This window comes from Mesoplodon mirus (genome assembly GCF_964341445.2).
Source record: "Mesoplodon mirus genome assembly, chromosome: 19".
NCBI lineage: Eukaryota > Metazoa > Chordata > Mammalia > Artiodactyla > Ziphiidae > Mesoplodon > Mesoplodon mirus.
In genome coordinates, this window is record NC_138995.1 from 65170179 (window position 1) to 65187156 (window position 16978).

The following is a 16978-nucleotide window of genomic DNA, read 5'->3' on the forward strand; positions in this document are numbered from 1 at the left end:
ATATAGTTCCCTGTGTTATGCAGTGGGACCTTGTTGTTTATCCATTCTATATATAATATTTGCATCTGCTAATGCCAAACTCCCAGTGATATCATACGGTATTTGTCATTCTCTTTCTGACTTACTTCACTTAGCATGATAATCTCTAGGTCCATCCATGTAGCTGCAAATGGCATTATTTCATTCTTTTTTATGGCTGAGTAATATTCCATTGTCTATATGTGCCACATCTTCTTTATCCATTCATCTGTTGATGCACATTTAGGTTGCTTCCATGTCTTGTCTATTATGAATAGTGCTGCTATGAACATAGGGGAATCTTTTTGAATTATAGTTTTGTCTGGATATATGCCCAGGAGTGGTATTACAGGATCATATGGCAACACTATTTTTAGTTTTTTGAAGAACCTCCACCTGTTTTCCATAGTGGCTGCACCAATTTACATTCCCACCAACAGTATAGGAAGGTTCTCTTTACTCCACACCCTCTCCAGCATTTCTTATTTGTAGACTTTTTGATGATGGCCATTCTGACTGGTGTGAGGTGACATCTCATTGTAATTTGGATTTACATTTCTCTAATAATTAGCGATGATGAGCATCTTTTCATGTGCCTATTGGCCATCTGTGTGTGTGACGCTGGCTTTGATGGTGCGGGAGGACAGCACTGTGCCCTTTTGTCATCCAAGACACCAAATGAGAAACTCTCCTTTGGAAATGGGGCCAAATATCAGGAGTGGCCCACATCTCCCCTTTCAGAGTGAGGCCAGGGCCCAGCAGAGAGGGGAGGCCTGGTATGGAAAAAGTGGTGACACTGTGGTTCGGATTGTTACAGGCAGGTGCTGGGATCTGAGCTCTCAGAGGCGAGCTGTAAGCAGAGCCATTCGGATGAGTCAGAGCCGTTGGACAGGGCCACTGAAACCCTGGTAGGAGAGCTTTCCCCAGGACCCACCTTTGGTGATGCCTGCGAACCTGAGGGCAGCTCAGAGAGGCAGGCCGGACTCTCAGGGAAGATGTGGACAAAGTCTGTCACCCAAGAGATGGATTTCAGGAAAACTTCAGGGCCTCACAAGGGCGCCCTCACAGACCAGCCCGGCTGTGAAGCTGGTGCTTTGGAGGACAGTCCCAACGTGTGGCCAGACTTCACCTCCCAAGAGAAGACTCCTTCCAGAGAGAAAGTGGATCCACTGGATGGTTATGGCACAGAGCCTCCAGGCACGTACTTGGGGAGGAAGCCCTCCAAGTGTGGTGAGTTGGAAGACGTTCCGGAGCCCCTTGGCCCTGGAGGCCCAGCAGAAGAGCCATGCTCGGAAGATGCCCCACACCTGCAGTGAGGGTGGGAAAGCCTTCAGCCGGAGTGCACACCTGGCCCAGCACCAGGTGGTCCACATGGGGGCCAAGCCCCACGAATGCAAGGAGTGCAGGAGGGCCTTCAGCTGGCTCACCCACCTGACCCAGCACCAGAGGATCCACACCGGGGAGAAGTCGTATGCGTACGTGGAGTGCGGCAAGGCCTTCAGCCAGAGCTCCCACCTGACCCAGCACCTGCTCACCCGCACAGGGGCGGAGCCTTACAGGTGCTACGCCTGCGGCTGAGCCTTCAGCGACTGCTCGGCTCCGATCCGGCACCTGAGGACCCACTCCGAGGAGAAGCCCTATCGGCGTCAGGTCTGTCCAAAGGCCTGTGCACAGAGCTCATCCCTCCTCGAGCACCAGAGGCTCCACACGGGGGAGAAGCCCTACAAATGCAGCGACTGTGGGAAGGCCTTCAGCCACAGCTCGGCCCTCATGGCTCACCTGCGGATCCACATCACCGTCCTGCAGTGACCGAGGAAGCCTCCCCACAGTGGCTTAGCATCGAAGAGAAACCTGAGTTCTGAAAGAGCTGGGAGGGGCGGGGTGGGTGACTGATGAATCCCCCCAAATTACCAGATGCTAAAGGGCACACTCTGGGGCTGTCCGGGAACAACTCTTCATTCTGGGACCCAGACGGAGGCCCCGATGAACAGAAAGCTATTCAGGTCATCTGGCGAAGCTTCCAGAAGGCTCCGGCTGCCCTCCATACCCCACTCAAGCCCATCTCAGAGAGAGGACAGCTGAGCTGAGGATGTGGATTGGTCCTCGGAGCCAAGGCAGTCAGGGTCAGGTTGCTCTCAGGACTCAGTGGTCCCTGGATGCTTGGGGTGGGGAGGCTCCAGCTTCACATTCCCACATGGCGTCTCTTCTTGCCTGTTCCTCTCCCGCGTAGCCCAGGAGGGACACCTGCCCGCGCCCACCTCTGTGCCTTCACACATGCTGTTTCCCTCCACCTGTTCATGTCTGACTCCAAGGCCAGCTTGTGAGGCTGCCTTTTTCAGACCCTCAGCCTCTATCGCATCTTCTGTGTCCTGAGGGTACGGCTGGCCGCTTGCCTGGCATCCGTTTCTCCCTCCCTTCTCCTTCCACACCCCGCCAGTCGTCAGCCCTGCTGGTTTTACCTACAACCACCTCTGCTCCATCTCCTCCGCCTTTGTTACCTTCTGCAAGCCCACATCACCTGTCACCTGGCTTCCAGCAGGGGCCTCCTTCCTGACCCCTTCCTGCTTTCATCACACACACATCACAGACCACACGCATCACAGACCACACATCTACACACACCACGTACATACACACACCACACACACACACCACACACATCCCAGACCACACATCTACACACACCACGTACATACACACACCACACACATCCCAGACCACACACACACACACACACACCACACACATCCCAGACCACACACATCCCAGACCACACATCTACACACACCACGTACATACACACACCACACACACACACGACCCACATCCCAGACCACACACATACACACACCACACACACTCACCACACACACATCACACACATCACAGACATACACACACACCCCCCACACACACACCATTGTTTTCTTTTCCACACCAGCCTCCAGCAGGCTCTTTCCACAGCCCGAATCTGATTGTATCTCTCCATGTGGGAAGCTCTCCACTGCATCACCTTCTACAGCAAAGCTTCCTGAATGGGTTACAAGTTTGCCAAGATATAAGTTGCTTTGGGTGCCAAGCCGTCTCTCCAGTTACCTTCCTATGTGTGTAGGAATACTGTCATTTTTCTGTGTGTGCAGTGAAGATGGTTTCCAAGTACTGCCCTGCGGGATAAACCTCAGATCCGTCACCTGCTGTTCACGGTCATCCATGACTGGCCCCCAGCCTTTGTCTCCCGTGGCCACACCTCCCACGCACCAGCCACACGGAACAACGTGCGGTTCCTGAAGAAGCCACCCTTTTTCCCGCGAACGTGCCTTTGTGCCTGTGCCTGGAACCCGCCTCTCTCCTTCCCTCCAAGAGGTTTCCAGTGTCCCTCCCCAGCCACCTCAGACAGCCTTCAGCTCGCCCCCTGTGCTTCCAGAGCGCCTCCCCCTTGCTCCTCTTAAGCCTCCTGTCATATTATATGTACTCCTTACAGAGCTTGGAAACTGTGTTTCCCAAGGACACTGTGAGCTTCCAAGAGCAGGGGCCATGTCTTATTCTCAGTATCCACAGCACACAGGGCAACAGGCCCTGACCCATGTCTGCTGAATGCATGACTGACGCCTTCCCGGAGGCGGTCACCACGCTCCACCCTACGTCGTCCTTATAGATGTTTACGTGGCTCTCTCCCCCACACCAACTGTGGGCCCTACAGGGCAAAACAATCCAATTTCTCCAGGGCCCCAGCACTCAGACCAGCCTGGCATGCAGCAGCCTCAAAAAAAATGTTCCTGTATCGAGTCCACCCTTTCCATGGCCCCAGAGCCCCCCTCGTGCCATGGGCTCTGGCAGCCAGCATCCTGTCACTGTGCTCTCTGCCTTCTCTCACAATGCGGTATCCCTGTCCCTCTTGCAGGGCCCATGTCTGTAACTGGGTGTCGCAGCCTCTGTTCCTAACTGCCAGGGCGTCAGCCTTCTTTCTTCTGTTTCTCTGATGACCCCATCGCGTGTGAACCATCTGACACCACCCCCCATACTGTTGTGTACTGGTCATCGTCACCGTCTCTCCCTGTGTTTCTCCCTCCGTATTGGATTCGTTCCTTCTGTGTCATGAGTAAACAAAGACCGACTGACGTGGGTGGCTCAGAACAGGAAGGCTGAGACCCAGGGACACGGAGATCCTGTGTCAGCATCTCTGAGAGAGTCCCAGGTACACATAGACACAGGTCGACTTCCACACAGAGTGCGGCCGAGGCCAAGAGACTGAGAAAGTTGACAGATGTGGGGGGAGACTCAGAGGCAAGAGATGCATGTTCCCAGTGTCCCCAGGCCTCCAACAGGCTGCAGGGAGTGGCCCTGAAGTCAGGCTGCTTTGGGGGCGTTGGATCAGTGACCTCCCTGCACCTCAGTGACCTACTCAGCCTTGTGCAGCGCCTGATCCAGGGCCTGGCCGCTTGCTCTGACCGGTGGCATTTGACTCCACCTCTCTGCCCCCACCCTCTCAGTCTCTGTCACTGAGGAACCAAATCTTCCCCTCGGTGCTCTGAGCATCTCTAACACCCACTCTGCCATGAGAAGTGTGTCTGCCCATGTTTGCTAAAGGGGAAGGAGGTCAGGGGAAGAAAGGAATATTTATTAATGGTCTACTTGTGTTGGTCAGTCTGCCAAATAATTTATATACAGCATCTCATGTAATCCTCACACAACACTCTGAGGGCAGGACAAGCATCCCCATTTTTTAAAAAATTTATTTTTTTTTTTTTTTATTTTTGGCTGTATTGGGTCTTCGTTGCTGTGCACGGGCTTCCTCTAGTTGCTGTGAGCGGGAGCTACTCTTCCTTGCGGTGCACGGGCTTCTTATGGTGGTGGCTTCTCTTGTTGCAGAGCACGGGCTCTAGACACGCAGGCTCAGTAGTTGTAGCACACGGGCTCAATAGTTGTGACTTGCAGGCTTTAGAGCGCAGGCTCAGTAGTTGTGGCTCATGGGCTTAGTTGCTCCGCGACATGTGGGATCTTCCCGGACCAGGGCTGGAACCCGTGTCCCCTGCGTTGGCAGGCGGATTCTTAACCACTGCGCCACCAGGGAAGCCCAGCATCCCCATTATATAGAGGCAGAGAGGGGTCAGAGAATGTAGAATAGAAGGATGGAAGCACTGGGATTTGAGAGCACATCCAAATATATCAGTGATTTCAGTAAGCATGACTATACTCCACACACCAAATAAGACAAATGCTAACAGATTGGATTTCTTTCAAATCCAGACATATGTTTTCTATTTTTTTATTTTAATTGTTTGGCCACACCACGGGGCTTTCAGGATTTAGTTCCCCGATCAGGGATTGAACCCATGTCCCCTGCAGTGGAAGCATGGAGTCCTAACCACTGGACCGCCATGGAATTCCCCAGACATATGTTCTTTAGAAGACATACACCTAAAACAAGGACATGGGAAAGTTGAGGGTAGAGGAACACAAAAGGATATATAAGGGATGCATGAAGCTGAAGCCAGCTGATGGAGCTGTATTAATTTCAGACAAAATAGCTGTTAATGCAGAAAGACATTAAGATCAAAGGATCACTGTATTTTTATAAAAGGAACAATGCATTAAGATGATGTAATAGTTTGAAACCAGGCAGGTTTTAACAGCCTTGTTATAGGACAGAATCACAATGAGAGACTCATGAAACCATAAGTATAGTCAGAAATGAAATCATATTATTTGTGATGATGGTGGAAAGAATATTTGAAGAAATAATGGCTGGAAACTTTCCCAATTTGGCAAAAGGTATAAATTTACAGGTTTGGAAAGCTCAGTGAACCCAAACAGCAGAATCTCAAAGAAATCCATGCCCAGACACATCCTAATCAAAGCTGAAAACTAAAAACATTTAAACTTTTTGAAAGCCGCTGAGAAAAACTATGCCTCACATAAAGATTAATACAAAAGATCATAGATTTCTTTTTTATTTATTTAGCTGTGCCACATCTTAGTTTCACAGGATCTTCGTTGCCTCGTGCAGGATCTTTAGTTGTAGCATGCTGGATCTAGTTCCCTGACCACAGATTGAACCCAGGCCCCCTGCATTGGGAGCGCAGAATCTTAACCGCTGGACCACCAGCGAAGTCCTGTAAGATCATAGACTTCTTATCAGAAATCATAAAGGCCAGAAGGCAGGGAAACAACATTTTTAAAGTGCTGAGAAAAAGAACTGTCAGTCCGAATTCTATATGCAGTGAAAATGCACTTCAAGAATGAAAGCAGGGTCTTCCCTGATGGCGCAGTGGTTAAGAATCTGCCTGCCAATTCAGGGGACATGGGTTGCAGCCCTGGTCCGGGAAGGTCCCACATGCCACAGAGCAACTAAGCCCACGAGCCAGAACTACTAAGCCCACGTGCCACAACTCCTGAAGCCTGCAGGCCTAGAGCCCATGTTCCACAACAAGAGAAGCCACCACAAGGAGAAGCCCGCGCACCACAATGAAGAGTAGCCCCCGCTCGCCACACCTGGAGAAAGACTGTGCGCAGCAACGAAGACCCAGTGCAGCCAAAAATAAATAAATAAAATGAATTTTTAAAAAAAAGAAAGAAAGCAAAATAAAGACATCCTCAAGTGAAGCAAAACTAAGACAATCTGTTGCAAGCAGGCCTGTACTAAAAGAAATGCTAAAGGGACTTTAGATTGCTTACATTTGATCTCTAAGATATGTATGATGGTCGAAAGTAAAATTTATGACATTTTCTGGTAGGGTTTTCAGTGTATGTTAACGTGGTATATATGACAACTGCAGCATAAAGAGAGGAGGGTATCAAAATTCATTCAGTGATATATTTGATATTTGTACATTTTACTGTATATAAATTATATCTCAAAGAAAACCATTAGTGCACAAGATTTTTAAAACAATTTAAAGAGGGGAGGATAAAGAGACCTATATAGTGATAAAGTTTCTAAATCCCACTTTAAGTGGTAAAATATTAATTCTAAGTTGACTATGAAGAGTTAAGTATGCATACTGTAATCCTTAGAGAAATCCCTAAAAAAGACTATACAAAGAAATGATCAAAAACTCAGTAGATGGGCTTCCCTGGTGGCGCAGTGGTTGAGAGTCTGCCTGCTGATGCAGGGGACACGGGTTCGTGCCCCGGTCTGGGAAGATCCCACATGCTGCGAAGCGGCTGGGCCCGTGAGCCATGGCCGCTGAGCCTGTGCGTCCGGAGCCTGTGCTCAGCAACAGGAGAGGCCACAACAGTGAGAGGCCCGCATACCACAAAAAAAAAAAAAAAAAAAAAAAAACAACTCAGTAGATGAATTAATAAAATGGAACCTGAGAAAAAATAACCCAAAAGAGGGCAGGAAAGGGGAAACAGACGGATAACAGAAGGAACAAACAGAAAAGAAAAAGGTGGACCAAAACCCAAGCATATCCACTGTTACATGTAAATAGTCTAAACATACCAATTAAAAGGAATTTTTTAAAAAAGAAAATAAAAAACCTACTTTAAATATAATGATATAGGTAAGCTTAAGGTAAAAGAGTGGGGAAAGGTATATAATGTGAAAACTCCATCAAAGAATGCTGCAGTGACTATATTAATATCAAACCAAGTAGGCTTCAAAACAAGGAAAATTACCAGGAATAAAGAGAGAAATTACATAGTAATAAAGGGCCAATTCACCAAGAAGACAAAACAATTCCAAATATGTATGCATCTAACAACAAAGCCTTAAAATACAGGAAACAAAACCTGGTAGAGCTGAAAGAAAATAACAGACAAATTCACAATTATACTTGGAGACTTTAACACCCCTCTCTCTAGAATCAGCAGAACAAGAAGACAGAAAATCAATAAGGATACAAAAGAACTGAACAACATATCAACCAACTGGATGTAATGGATGAACTGCCAATAGTCGATCTTTTTTTTGTTCACAAAGAAGTAATTTCCCATGATTTAAAGTAACACAGGGCTTCCCTGGTGGCGCAGTGGTTGGGAGTCCACCTGCCGATGCAGGGGACACGGGTTCGTGCGCCGGTCCAGGAAGATCCCACATGCTGCGGAGCGGCTGGGCCCGTGGGCCATGGCCGCTGAGCCTGCACGTCCGGAGCCTGTGCTCCGCAACGGGGGAGGCCACGACAGTGAGAGGCCCGTGTACCACAAAAAATAAAATAAAATAAAAATAAAGTAAGACAAACCTATTTTTAAGCCTAATATTAGGCTGTTACTAATGTTTAACCCCAAAAGTCAATGATCTAAGTTTCCACATGAAGAAAAGGAAAAAGAAGAAATTAATTCAGAAGTAAGTAGAAGGAAGGGACTAGTAATGATACAAGAAGAGATTCACAAAGTAGAAAAGAGACAATACAAAAATGAGCAAAGCCAAAATGTAGTAAGTTCTTTGAAAAGATTAATGCAGTTGATGAGGCCCTAGCTAAACTGACAGAGAGAAAGGGAGAAAGGACAGTACATCAGTCATGAAAGAGGTGACATCACTACAGACCCTGCAGGCACTAAAAGAATGCAGGAGTGTTATGAGCAACTCCATGCCAGTAAATCAGACCTCCCAGAAGAAATAGGCAAATTCCTTGAAAAAACACAGTTTATCAAGTATTAGTTGATAATGGTAGCCTAATACCCAACTGCTGTATGCCAGCACTTAGAGGGCCAAGCTCCAGGCAGGGGCTGGGCAATAGTCCAGGAGGGCATCGGGTGGGCAAAGGGGGCTCAGAATTGAGGGACAGTGGGGAAGGACAGGACTCCCACTCCTCCCACAGCTCCAAGCTCTGATGTGGGAGACCTGGCCTCTGGTTGGAGACACAGTCTGGCACCACCACAGGGTGGCCACTCAGACTGGGAAGATAACTACACAGTGCAGCCTCCAAACTGCCTCCCAGTTCAGTCAGGGTGTGTCTGGAGCCTCACGCTGCCCACCCACACCTGCTGGGGATGGGGCAGAGGGGACTGGGGAGCAGCTTAATGGAAGAAGGCAGAAGAAGGCAGTTGAAAAGTGGGGGCCCAGAAGCCAATCCTCGGCACCCCTACCCTCAGGATCCAACCCGGAGCCCATCCACCTTCAAGACCCAGGATCCCAGCCCACTTCCCTCGGCTCTGGGACTCCAGCCCCCCTGCACCGGGGCTGCCACTGGCCAAAGACACATTTTTAAAGTCTGTCTTCACATTTATTGATTCCTGGCATGGTTGAGGAAGAGCCATCCCTGCCCTCTCTCCCCAGGGGAAGTCCAGCTTCCAGCTGCAGGAAGAAAGATCAGAGCCAGACTGGAGAAAGGACTTCCCAAGGATACCATCAGCAGCGTGGGTCTGCAGCTGGATCAGCTTCCTAGACAAATTTGACAGGAGAGAAATGCTAGGGGAAGGAGGCTCCCTGGTGAGTCAGGGCAGACCTCACTGAGACCCCCCAGGAAGGAAGTGGCTTGGTCAGCTGCCAGCTAAGACCCCCCCTCCCACACACACAGACCTGGGCCTCCCTCCAGGTGCTCCAGCTGGCCACGCCACTCTCTGCTTTAGGGCCTTTGCCTATGTGGTTCCCTGCCTGCAATTCCCCCCCCACGCACCCCAGCAGACTAGGCCAGTGTTAGTGGTGGGAGGAGGTGCGGGAAAGGGCACTCCTGTAGGAAGGTACAATCCGGGCAAAGGCCGGGAGCCTCGACGTGCCCACGGAACCGAGCCCCACCTGCCACCTGGAGCTCCACCGGGTCGCTGAGCTGGGACAGCAGGGAGTGGGCCCAGTTGGAGCGGTAGCCACAGCTGTAGTTGCCGGCGTGTTGGGGCCCCACGTAGGTCAGCACGAGGTCCGCGGAGGGGTGGGTGGTCCAGGCCACCACCGAGGGCTCCTCTTCACCGGACCGTAGCAGCAGGAAGGAGACGTCGGGCACGTGGCCCTCGCAGCGTAGGACAGCATCGCGGCCCGGAGTCACGGCTCCCGTCCACAGGGGCCGGAGCCGCGGCCTGGGCAGGGGTCCTGGGAGAGCAGCGGGTCGGTCAAGTGAAGCCCCTTGCCCCAGGCAGCAGCGGCCCAGCCCCGCTCCGCTGCCAGCCCCCTTCTCCAGCCCAGGTTGCTGGCCTCACACCGTGGTCACTGCACTGTAACTGTAGTGTCTCCCCGTACACGCCCCCCCACCCCCCAGACCCGGGCCTTCTCTGAGACTTCCTGGGGTCCCCAGCGAACGGCACTCAGGGCTTCAAGACAGGTGAGGAGAAGGAAGACAGGATCCAGGGGAGCGGGTTCCCGCAGAGGGCACAGCGCAGTCAGTGGTCTGGCGGTGGACCCTGTGCGGGGGGCTCTGCCTGACCTCCGACCCCAGGAGATCCGGATGAGGAAATCAGAGGAACACACAGACCCCAGGGCCGGCGGGAGCTCGGGGAGAATTACAGCTCAACCCTTCGCCGTGGGCCCCTGGGCGCAGGCAGCGGTGGGGTCATAATCTGACCGCAGCCGACAGGCCTGTCGCACAGGGAACCTAAGGCGTGAGCCAGTTCAAAGCCGTTAGCACTCTGAACCCTAAGTTCTGGGTCCTCTCTCCACGACCTCCACCAAAGCGCTACACGTAGCCCCGGTGCTCACGTCGGTGGGAAACAGGCCAAAAGGCTGGGTGTCCCAGGGCCCTGGCGGCCGACCTCGCGCTCCCCTAAGGAGCCGACTCTGCGGGCAGGGCCGAGGCCCAGAGCGCTTCCCTTCGGCGTCCTGGGACAGGTAGTCACCCTCGCTCTGCGCACGGGCAGAGGGAGGCTCCGGGCCGCTGTGCCCGCCGCTCACCGTGCACGCGCAGCTCCACGGGCGCGCTGGGCGCGGAGCCCGCGAAGGGCGGCGCCGTGTCTGTGTAGAAGCAGCTGTAGTTGGCCGAGTCGACCGCCGAGACGTCGCGCAGCTCAAAGTGGGCCTCCGTCCCCGCGGGGCTCAAGAGACGGTGCACCCGGCGCTGGCCCGCGCCCTCGCGCACCAGGGCGAAGCGCACGCCGGCGCGGGGGGCCCGGCACCGCAGCTGCACCAGCGTCCCCGGCTCGGGACTCGGAGTCGCGGGCTCGGCCGACAGCTCCGGCGCCGGGAGCGTCCCTGCGGGCAGGACGCGGCAAGGCTGACGCCCAACGCCGCATCCTTCCGCCGGGAAGAGTGCGCCCCGCTCCCTCTGCTCCCTCCCGGGAGGCCCGCCGGCACCGCCCGGCGTAAACCCGCACCATCCGCCTGACGTCCCGGCCCTTGTCCTCCCTGGGCGCTCACGCACGCTCCTACACTGTTCCTAACTAATTTGTGTGCCCACAAAAATCGAGGGGTGTGGGGTCGTGTTTTGTTGGCGGAGCATCCGCGCCCACCTCCCCCGCCGGCGTCCACTCCTGGGGTTTACGCCCCTGGTCCTTGGCGGGTCCTGCGGCCCCAAACTGGCCACTCTCAACAGAGAGGCCTCAGCGCCCACCCGGACCCCGGAGGCTGGGGGCCCCCGTGCATGTAGCGCCTGCATGGCCAGACTTGCGCGTGGACCCAATTATTCTTCGCGGGGCCACAAGGCTGGGCTCATTTTTCTATCCTCAGCTGGGGAAACTGAGGCCGGGCAGATGAGTCGGGATTGAGCCGTGCAGTTACCGGGACCCTTCCCTGGGTCTCTCCTTCCGCTGCCCCGCGGGCAGAGCGCCCCGCCCTCCCTCCCCGCTGCCACATCCCCCAGGCTCACCATCGCTCAGCACCAGCTCAGCGGGCGCGCTGTCCAAGGACCAGGGCGCTAGCTCCTCTGACAGCCGGTAGCGGCACGTGTAGACACTGCCGTCTCCCGGGGCCAGCGTGTTCAGCTGGAAGAAGACGCGGTCTGGGCTGGTAGTGGCCACGGGTACCTGCAGCACGTCCTCGCCCCGCCGCAGCTGGAAGTTCACCCCGCTCAGGGGCGCCACGCAGGTGAGAGTCGCGCCCGAGCCGGGGCGCAGGAGCCCGTCGAACCCGCTATTCAGAGTCAGCGTGGGTGGCGGCGGCGTGGCTGCAAGGCAGGGACAGTCACTGGGGCGGCCAGAGTCCCAGCCACCCGCGCTGTGGGAGCGTTCCTTGGAGCCCAGCCTCCAGACCTTTTGCCCTGGGAACAACCTTCCTTGTGGCAAATTCCCACGCCACTATCAAGGCGGGGCAACTACGTGGCCACTGTTTCCCAGAGCCAGTCCTGGGCAGGGGTATTCAGGGCCGGGGTCAGAGGGTAAAAGCTACTCTGTCTCCAGGAGCCTCCTCCCCCAGGAAGCCCTCTGGGATGGTCCACACACTCACCCAGCTCCTCTATGGTCACAGTGGTACTGGGCTCCGAGGGGGCGCCTGATGCGTGGGTCCGGTAGCTGCAGCTGTAGTTGCCAGCCCGGTGGACTGGGAAGGTGGCCTGCCTGTCCTTTGGGGCCTCAGCCACCTCCAGAAACTGGTCATCGCCTTCCCGCCTCAGCAGGAAGGTCACACCGCGAAGTCCCCCGAGGCACAGCAGTCTCGTGTTCAGGCCCGGTGTGATCCAGGGCACGGGGTTGGTTGAGAGCAAGGGTGGGGGCAGGGGATCTGCGGCGGGGGCGGGGGGTGGGGTGCAGGGGTCATGGTTGGTTCTGCCTGAGTTGGAAGATACAGGGCCCCAGCCGGACCTGGACCTCCACACTCATGGAAATGTGAGGGATCCAGGAGATGGAAGGCATTGGCTGGGGTGGAGGGGTGGAGGGGTGGCGGGACAAGCTGAGACAGGGACAGGGGACTACTACAAGAGGAAGACGCATTCAGGGCCCAACTGTGGCCAGGCCTGCCCTAACCGCTTCCTGAGGATTCAGTCATTTATTCCTCACAGCCTTCTAGGGTTGGTACAAACATCACCCTCATTTTACCAATGGGGAAACTGAGGCTCAGAGATGTCACCTGACTTACCCAAGGCCACCAGCCACTCGGGGAGGGGGCCGGAAGAGAACAGGGAGAGTGAGGAGTGGAGGAAGGGAGACCTCTCCAGCAGCCTCTCTTCCTGCCTCGAGGCCCGTGAGCCCTCCACTCACCTGCTCCAGTCACCTCCACGAGGTTGCTCAGGCTGGTCCTCCCACTGTCCATGCTGTAGCGGCAGCGGTAGAGACCCCGGGTGTCACCGGTCACTGCTCCCAACGGGAATCTGTACTCGGTGGCAGGTGAACCCAGGTGCACCAGTTCCTGGGCCACCCCATCCTTGAAGAGCTGGAACTCCAGGGTCCAGAGGGGGCTCTGGCATGTCAGCGTCACGTTGGCCCAGGGTTCCAGCAGCGATTCGGCCTCTGCCCACAGGGTTGGCCTTGTGTCGAAGACTGTGTGGGGACGGGTGTCAGATCTGGGTGCCGAGCCAGGGGCTCACCCCGCAGCGCCCACCATGCCCAGGCCTGGCCCACTCACATACAGCCTCCTCAGTCACTGGGTTCAGGGTGAGACCTGCGGAGACCCACCACCTGTGAGACCCCATGGCTGTTCATTCCCGCCCCTCATCCGGCCCCGGGGACCCCAGGCCGGACGCCTCACCCCAGAGCAGCAGGAGGGCCACCCGTGCGGACATGGTCAGCCTCACTGCAGCTCCAGGAGTGTCTGCCGGGTGATAAGGCCCAGCCAGGGTGGCTGGGAGGGTGGGGCGTGGGGGAGGGTGCGGGGCACTGACCTCGCAGCTCATTCGTATTTCCAGGAAAGCAGGACTCCAGGGGGTAGGGACAAAGGGCAGATGTGGCCTCAGGAGTCTCAGCTATAGCAACAATCAATAACTATGCAGAATGAATAAACTAAATTAATAATAAAGAGTAAAGATAACAAAATAAATGATATAACAGTAAACAACAAATGAAGAAAATTAATAAATAATAAAATAATGTAAATGGAAAAATAAGTATAATTTTTAAAATAAAATAAATACTAAACCAAGTAATGTAATAAATAATAACAAATACATTTAAATAATAGTATGGAATCATAGTTAGCAAATAAAATTACCAATAAGTAATAAAATGATTAAAGTGAAAATAATAAATTATTTAATGATGAGAGGATAAAACACTAAATATTAAAAATAGATAATGCAATAAATGACAACAAATTAATAATAAAAGTAAAATAATAAATGTTAGAAATAGGTAGTATAATAAATAAAAGATACATTATAGTGGGAATTTCCTGGGTGTCCAATGGTTAGGACTCTGCACTTCCACTGCAGGGGTCTGGTTTTGATCCCTGGTTGGGGAACTAAGATCTCACAAGGTGAGTGGCGCGGCCAAAAAATAAAATAAAAACATGAAAGTGTAAATGAATATTTATATTGATGATCTGTTTATAAATAATAATCCATGAGAATAAAATAATAAATGATAAATAAAATAAAAATAAGTAATAAAATTACGAGGCACCTACTGTTGTGTGTTCAAGGTGTTGTGCACCTCCCCCGCTCCCCCACTCCCACCATCCTGGTTTCCTCACTGCTCAACCTGCCTCACAGCCTTTACGCTGTTTGTTCCCTCTGCCTGATGCTCCTCCCCCAGTGACGCGCAGGGCTCAACATCCCCAAGAGGCCTTCCCTGACCCTCCAGAGCCACATGGCCCCTCTGCCCCAGTCTCCACCATGTCCTCGGGATGTGTGTTCTTCCCAGCACCTCTGTCTCCCTGACCAGCCTGGGCTCCACACGGGCAGGGCCTGGGTGGACATTTTCACACTGTCTTCTCTGTGTCTGGCACACAGGAGATGCTCAGTACATGCTTGTGGGATGCATGGGTGAGGAGGAAGGCGGGTCAGGTGGGAGATGAGAGCTGGGAGGTTTTCACAAGCCCTCGACAAGCTGGAGAGCTGGGGCCTGGACACCCGGGGTGAGGACCAGACCTCCAGGGGTGGGATGACTGGACCCCCTCAGAGGTCCAGAGTGAGAACACAAGTCCTCACACCTCCCACTCTTTCCCACTGGGCTATGTCTTAGGGAAAGGGGGAGGCCCACTGGGGACAGGCGAGGCCTGGCCTCTCCACAGTGAGTGACAGCCACAAGAATGACCAAAGGCAGCTCAGAAAACTGTCCACAACCTGAGCACAGGGGCAGGACCAGGGTGGAAGCACAGGTCTGAACTGAACGGCCTGGGTGCAAATGTGTCTCCAAATCCATGGTGGGTCACACATTGTGGAATTAACCAACGAGGGAGAAGGAACCACAGCTCCAGGCAAGAGCCAGGATGCGCCTGCAGGAGGCCCATGTGATGCCAAGTGTAGAAAATCCAGACACAGGCGAATCCTACCTTGGCTGGCACACCTCCGACATTGCATGTTGGGTGGGCCCACGTGGGGCTTGGGGTTGGCCTGGGCCCTGCCCACTGCCTTCACCTGCCCCAGGGTGAGTGGGGATCCCAGTACTGCTCAGCTGTTGGGGGGAGGACATGAGAGGCCCTGCAGAGGGGAACATGCCAGGAGGACAGGCCCCCAGCTGCCTCATTTCCTTCACGCCTAACGTGGAACTGATAGTAACACCACCTACTGCCCAAGTCCACGTGCAGAATGCTGTGAACCACAACAGTAGGTGCCTCATAATTTTATTATTTATTTTTATTTTATTTATGATTTATTATTTTATTATCATCAATTATTTTACTTATAAACAAACCATCATTTAAATATTCGTTTATTGCTTTAATGTATTTCTTATTTATTATACTATATATTTCTAACATTATTTTTTTACTTTTATTAATTTGTTGTCATTTATTGCATTATCTATTTTTAATACTTAGTGTTTTATCCTTTCTCTCATCATTAATTAATTATTTTCACTTTAGTCATTTTATTACTTATTGGCAATTTTGTTTGCTAACTATGATTCCATTCTATTATTTAAATGTATTTGTCATTATTTATTACATTACTTGGTTTAGTATTTATTTTATTTTAATGTATTTCTTTTTCTTTTTTTTTTTTTTTTTTTTGCGGTACGCGGACCTCTCACTGCTGTGGCCTCTCCCATTGCGGAGCACAGGCTCTGGACGCACAGGCTCAGCAGCCATGGCTCACAGGCCCAGCCGCTCCGCGGCATGTGGGATCTTCCCAGACCAGGGCACGAACCTGTATCCCCTGCATCGGCAGGCAGACTCTCAACCACTGCGCCACCAGGGAAGCCCTTAATGTATTTCTTTTCTCTCTCTCTGTTTTTTTTTTTTTTTCTTTTGCCACACTGCCTGGCATGTAGGATCTTAGTTCCCTGACCAGGGATTGAACCCTTGCCCCCTGCAGTGGAGTCCTAACCACTGGAACAGCAGGAAACTCACAATTTTATTTTTATTTATAAAATGTTCTTGGGCTCCCCTGGTGGGGCAGTGGTTGAGAGTCCACCTGCCGATGCAGGGGACATGGGTTCCAGCCCTGGTCCGGGAAGATCCTACATGCCGCAGAGCAGCTAGGCCTGTGAGCCATGGCAACTGAGCCTGTGCGTTCGGAGCCTGTGCTCTGCAACGGGAGAGGCCACAATGGTGAGAGGCCCGTGTACTGCAAAAAAAAAAAAAAAAAAGAAAGAAACAAGGATGACAGGAAGGACATTCACAGAAAGATAGACAAAATGAAAAGGCAGAGGACTTTGTACCAGATGAAGGAACAAGATAAAACCCCCCAAAAACAACTAAATGAAGTGGAGATAGGCAACCTTCCAGAAAAAGAATCCAGAATAATGATAGTGAAGATGATCCAGGACCTCGGAAAAAGAATGGAGGCAAAGATCAAGAAAATGCAAGAAATATTTAACAAAGACCTAGAAGAATTAAAGAACAAACACCTAGAAGAATTAAAGAACAAACAAACAGAGATGAACAATACAATAACTGAAATGAAAAATACACTAGAAGGAATCAATAGCAGAATAACTGAGGCAGAAGAACGGATAAGTGACCTGGAAGACAGAATGGTGGAATTCACTGCCATGGAACAGAATAAAGAAAAAAGAACGAAAAGAAATGAAGACCGCCTAAAAGCCCTCTGGGACAACATTAAAT

General features: G+C 52.4%; 1 protein-coding gene across 1 annotated transcript; it reads right to left on the reverse strand.

Annotated features, from left to right (window-relative positions):
• Positions 1-9163: 9163 nt before the first annotated feature.
• A1BG (alpha-1-B glycoprotein) lies at positions 9164-13566 on the reverse strand. The gene is made up of 8 exons (XM_082607564.1): positions 13502-13566; positions 13379-13414; positions 13015-13293; positions 12266-12538; positions 11691-11987; positions 10781-11077; positions 9698-9985; positions 9164-9343 (listed from the first exon to the last, which is right to left on the reverse strand). Exons 1-8 carry the CDS (start codon positions 13533-13535, stop codon positions 9336-9338), a joined length of 1512 nt encoding a protein of 503 aa, XP_082463690.1. The 5' UTR covers positions 13536-13566; the 3' UTR covers positions 9164-9335.
• Positions 13567-16978: the final 3412 nt, after the last annotated feature.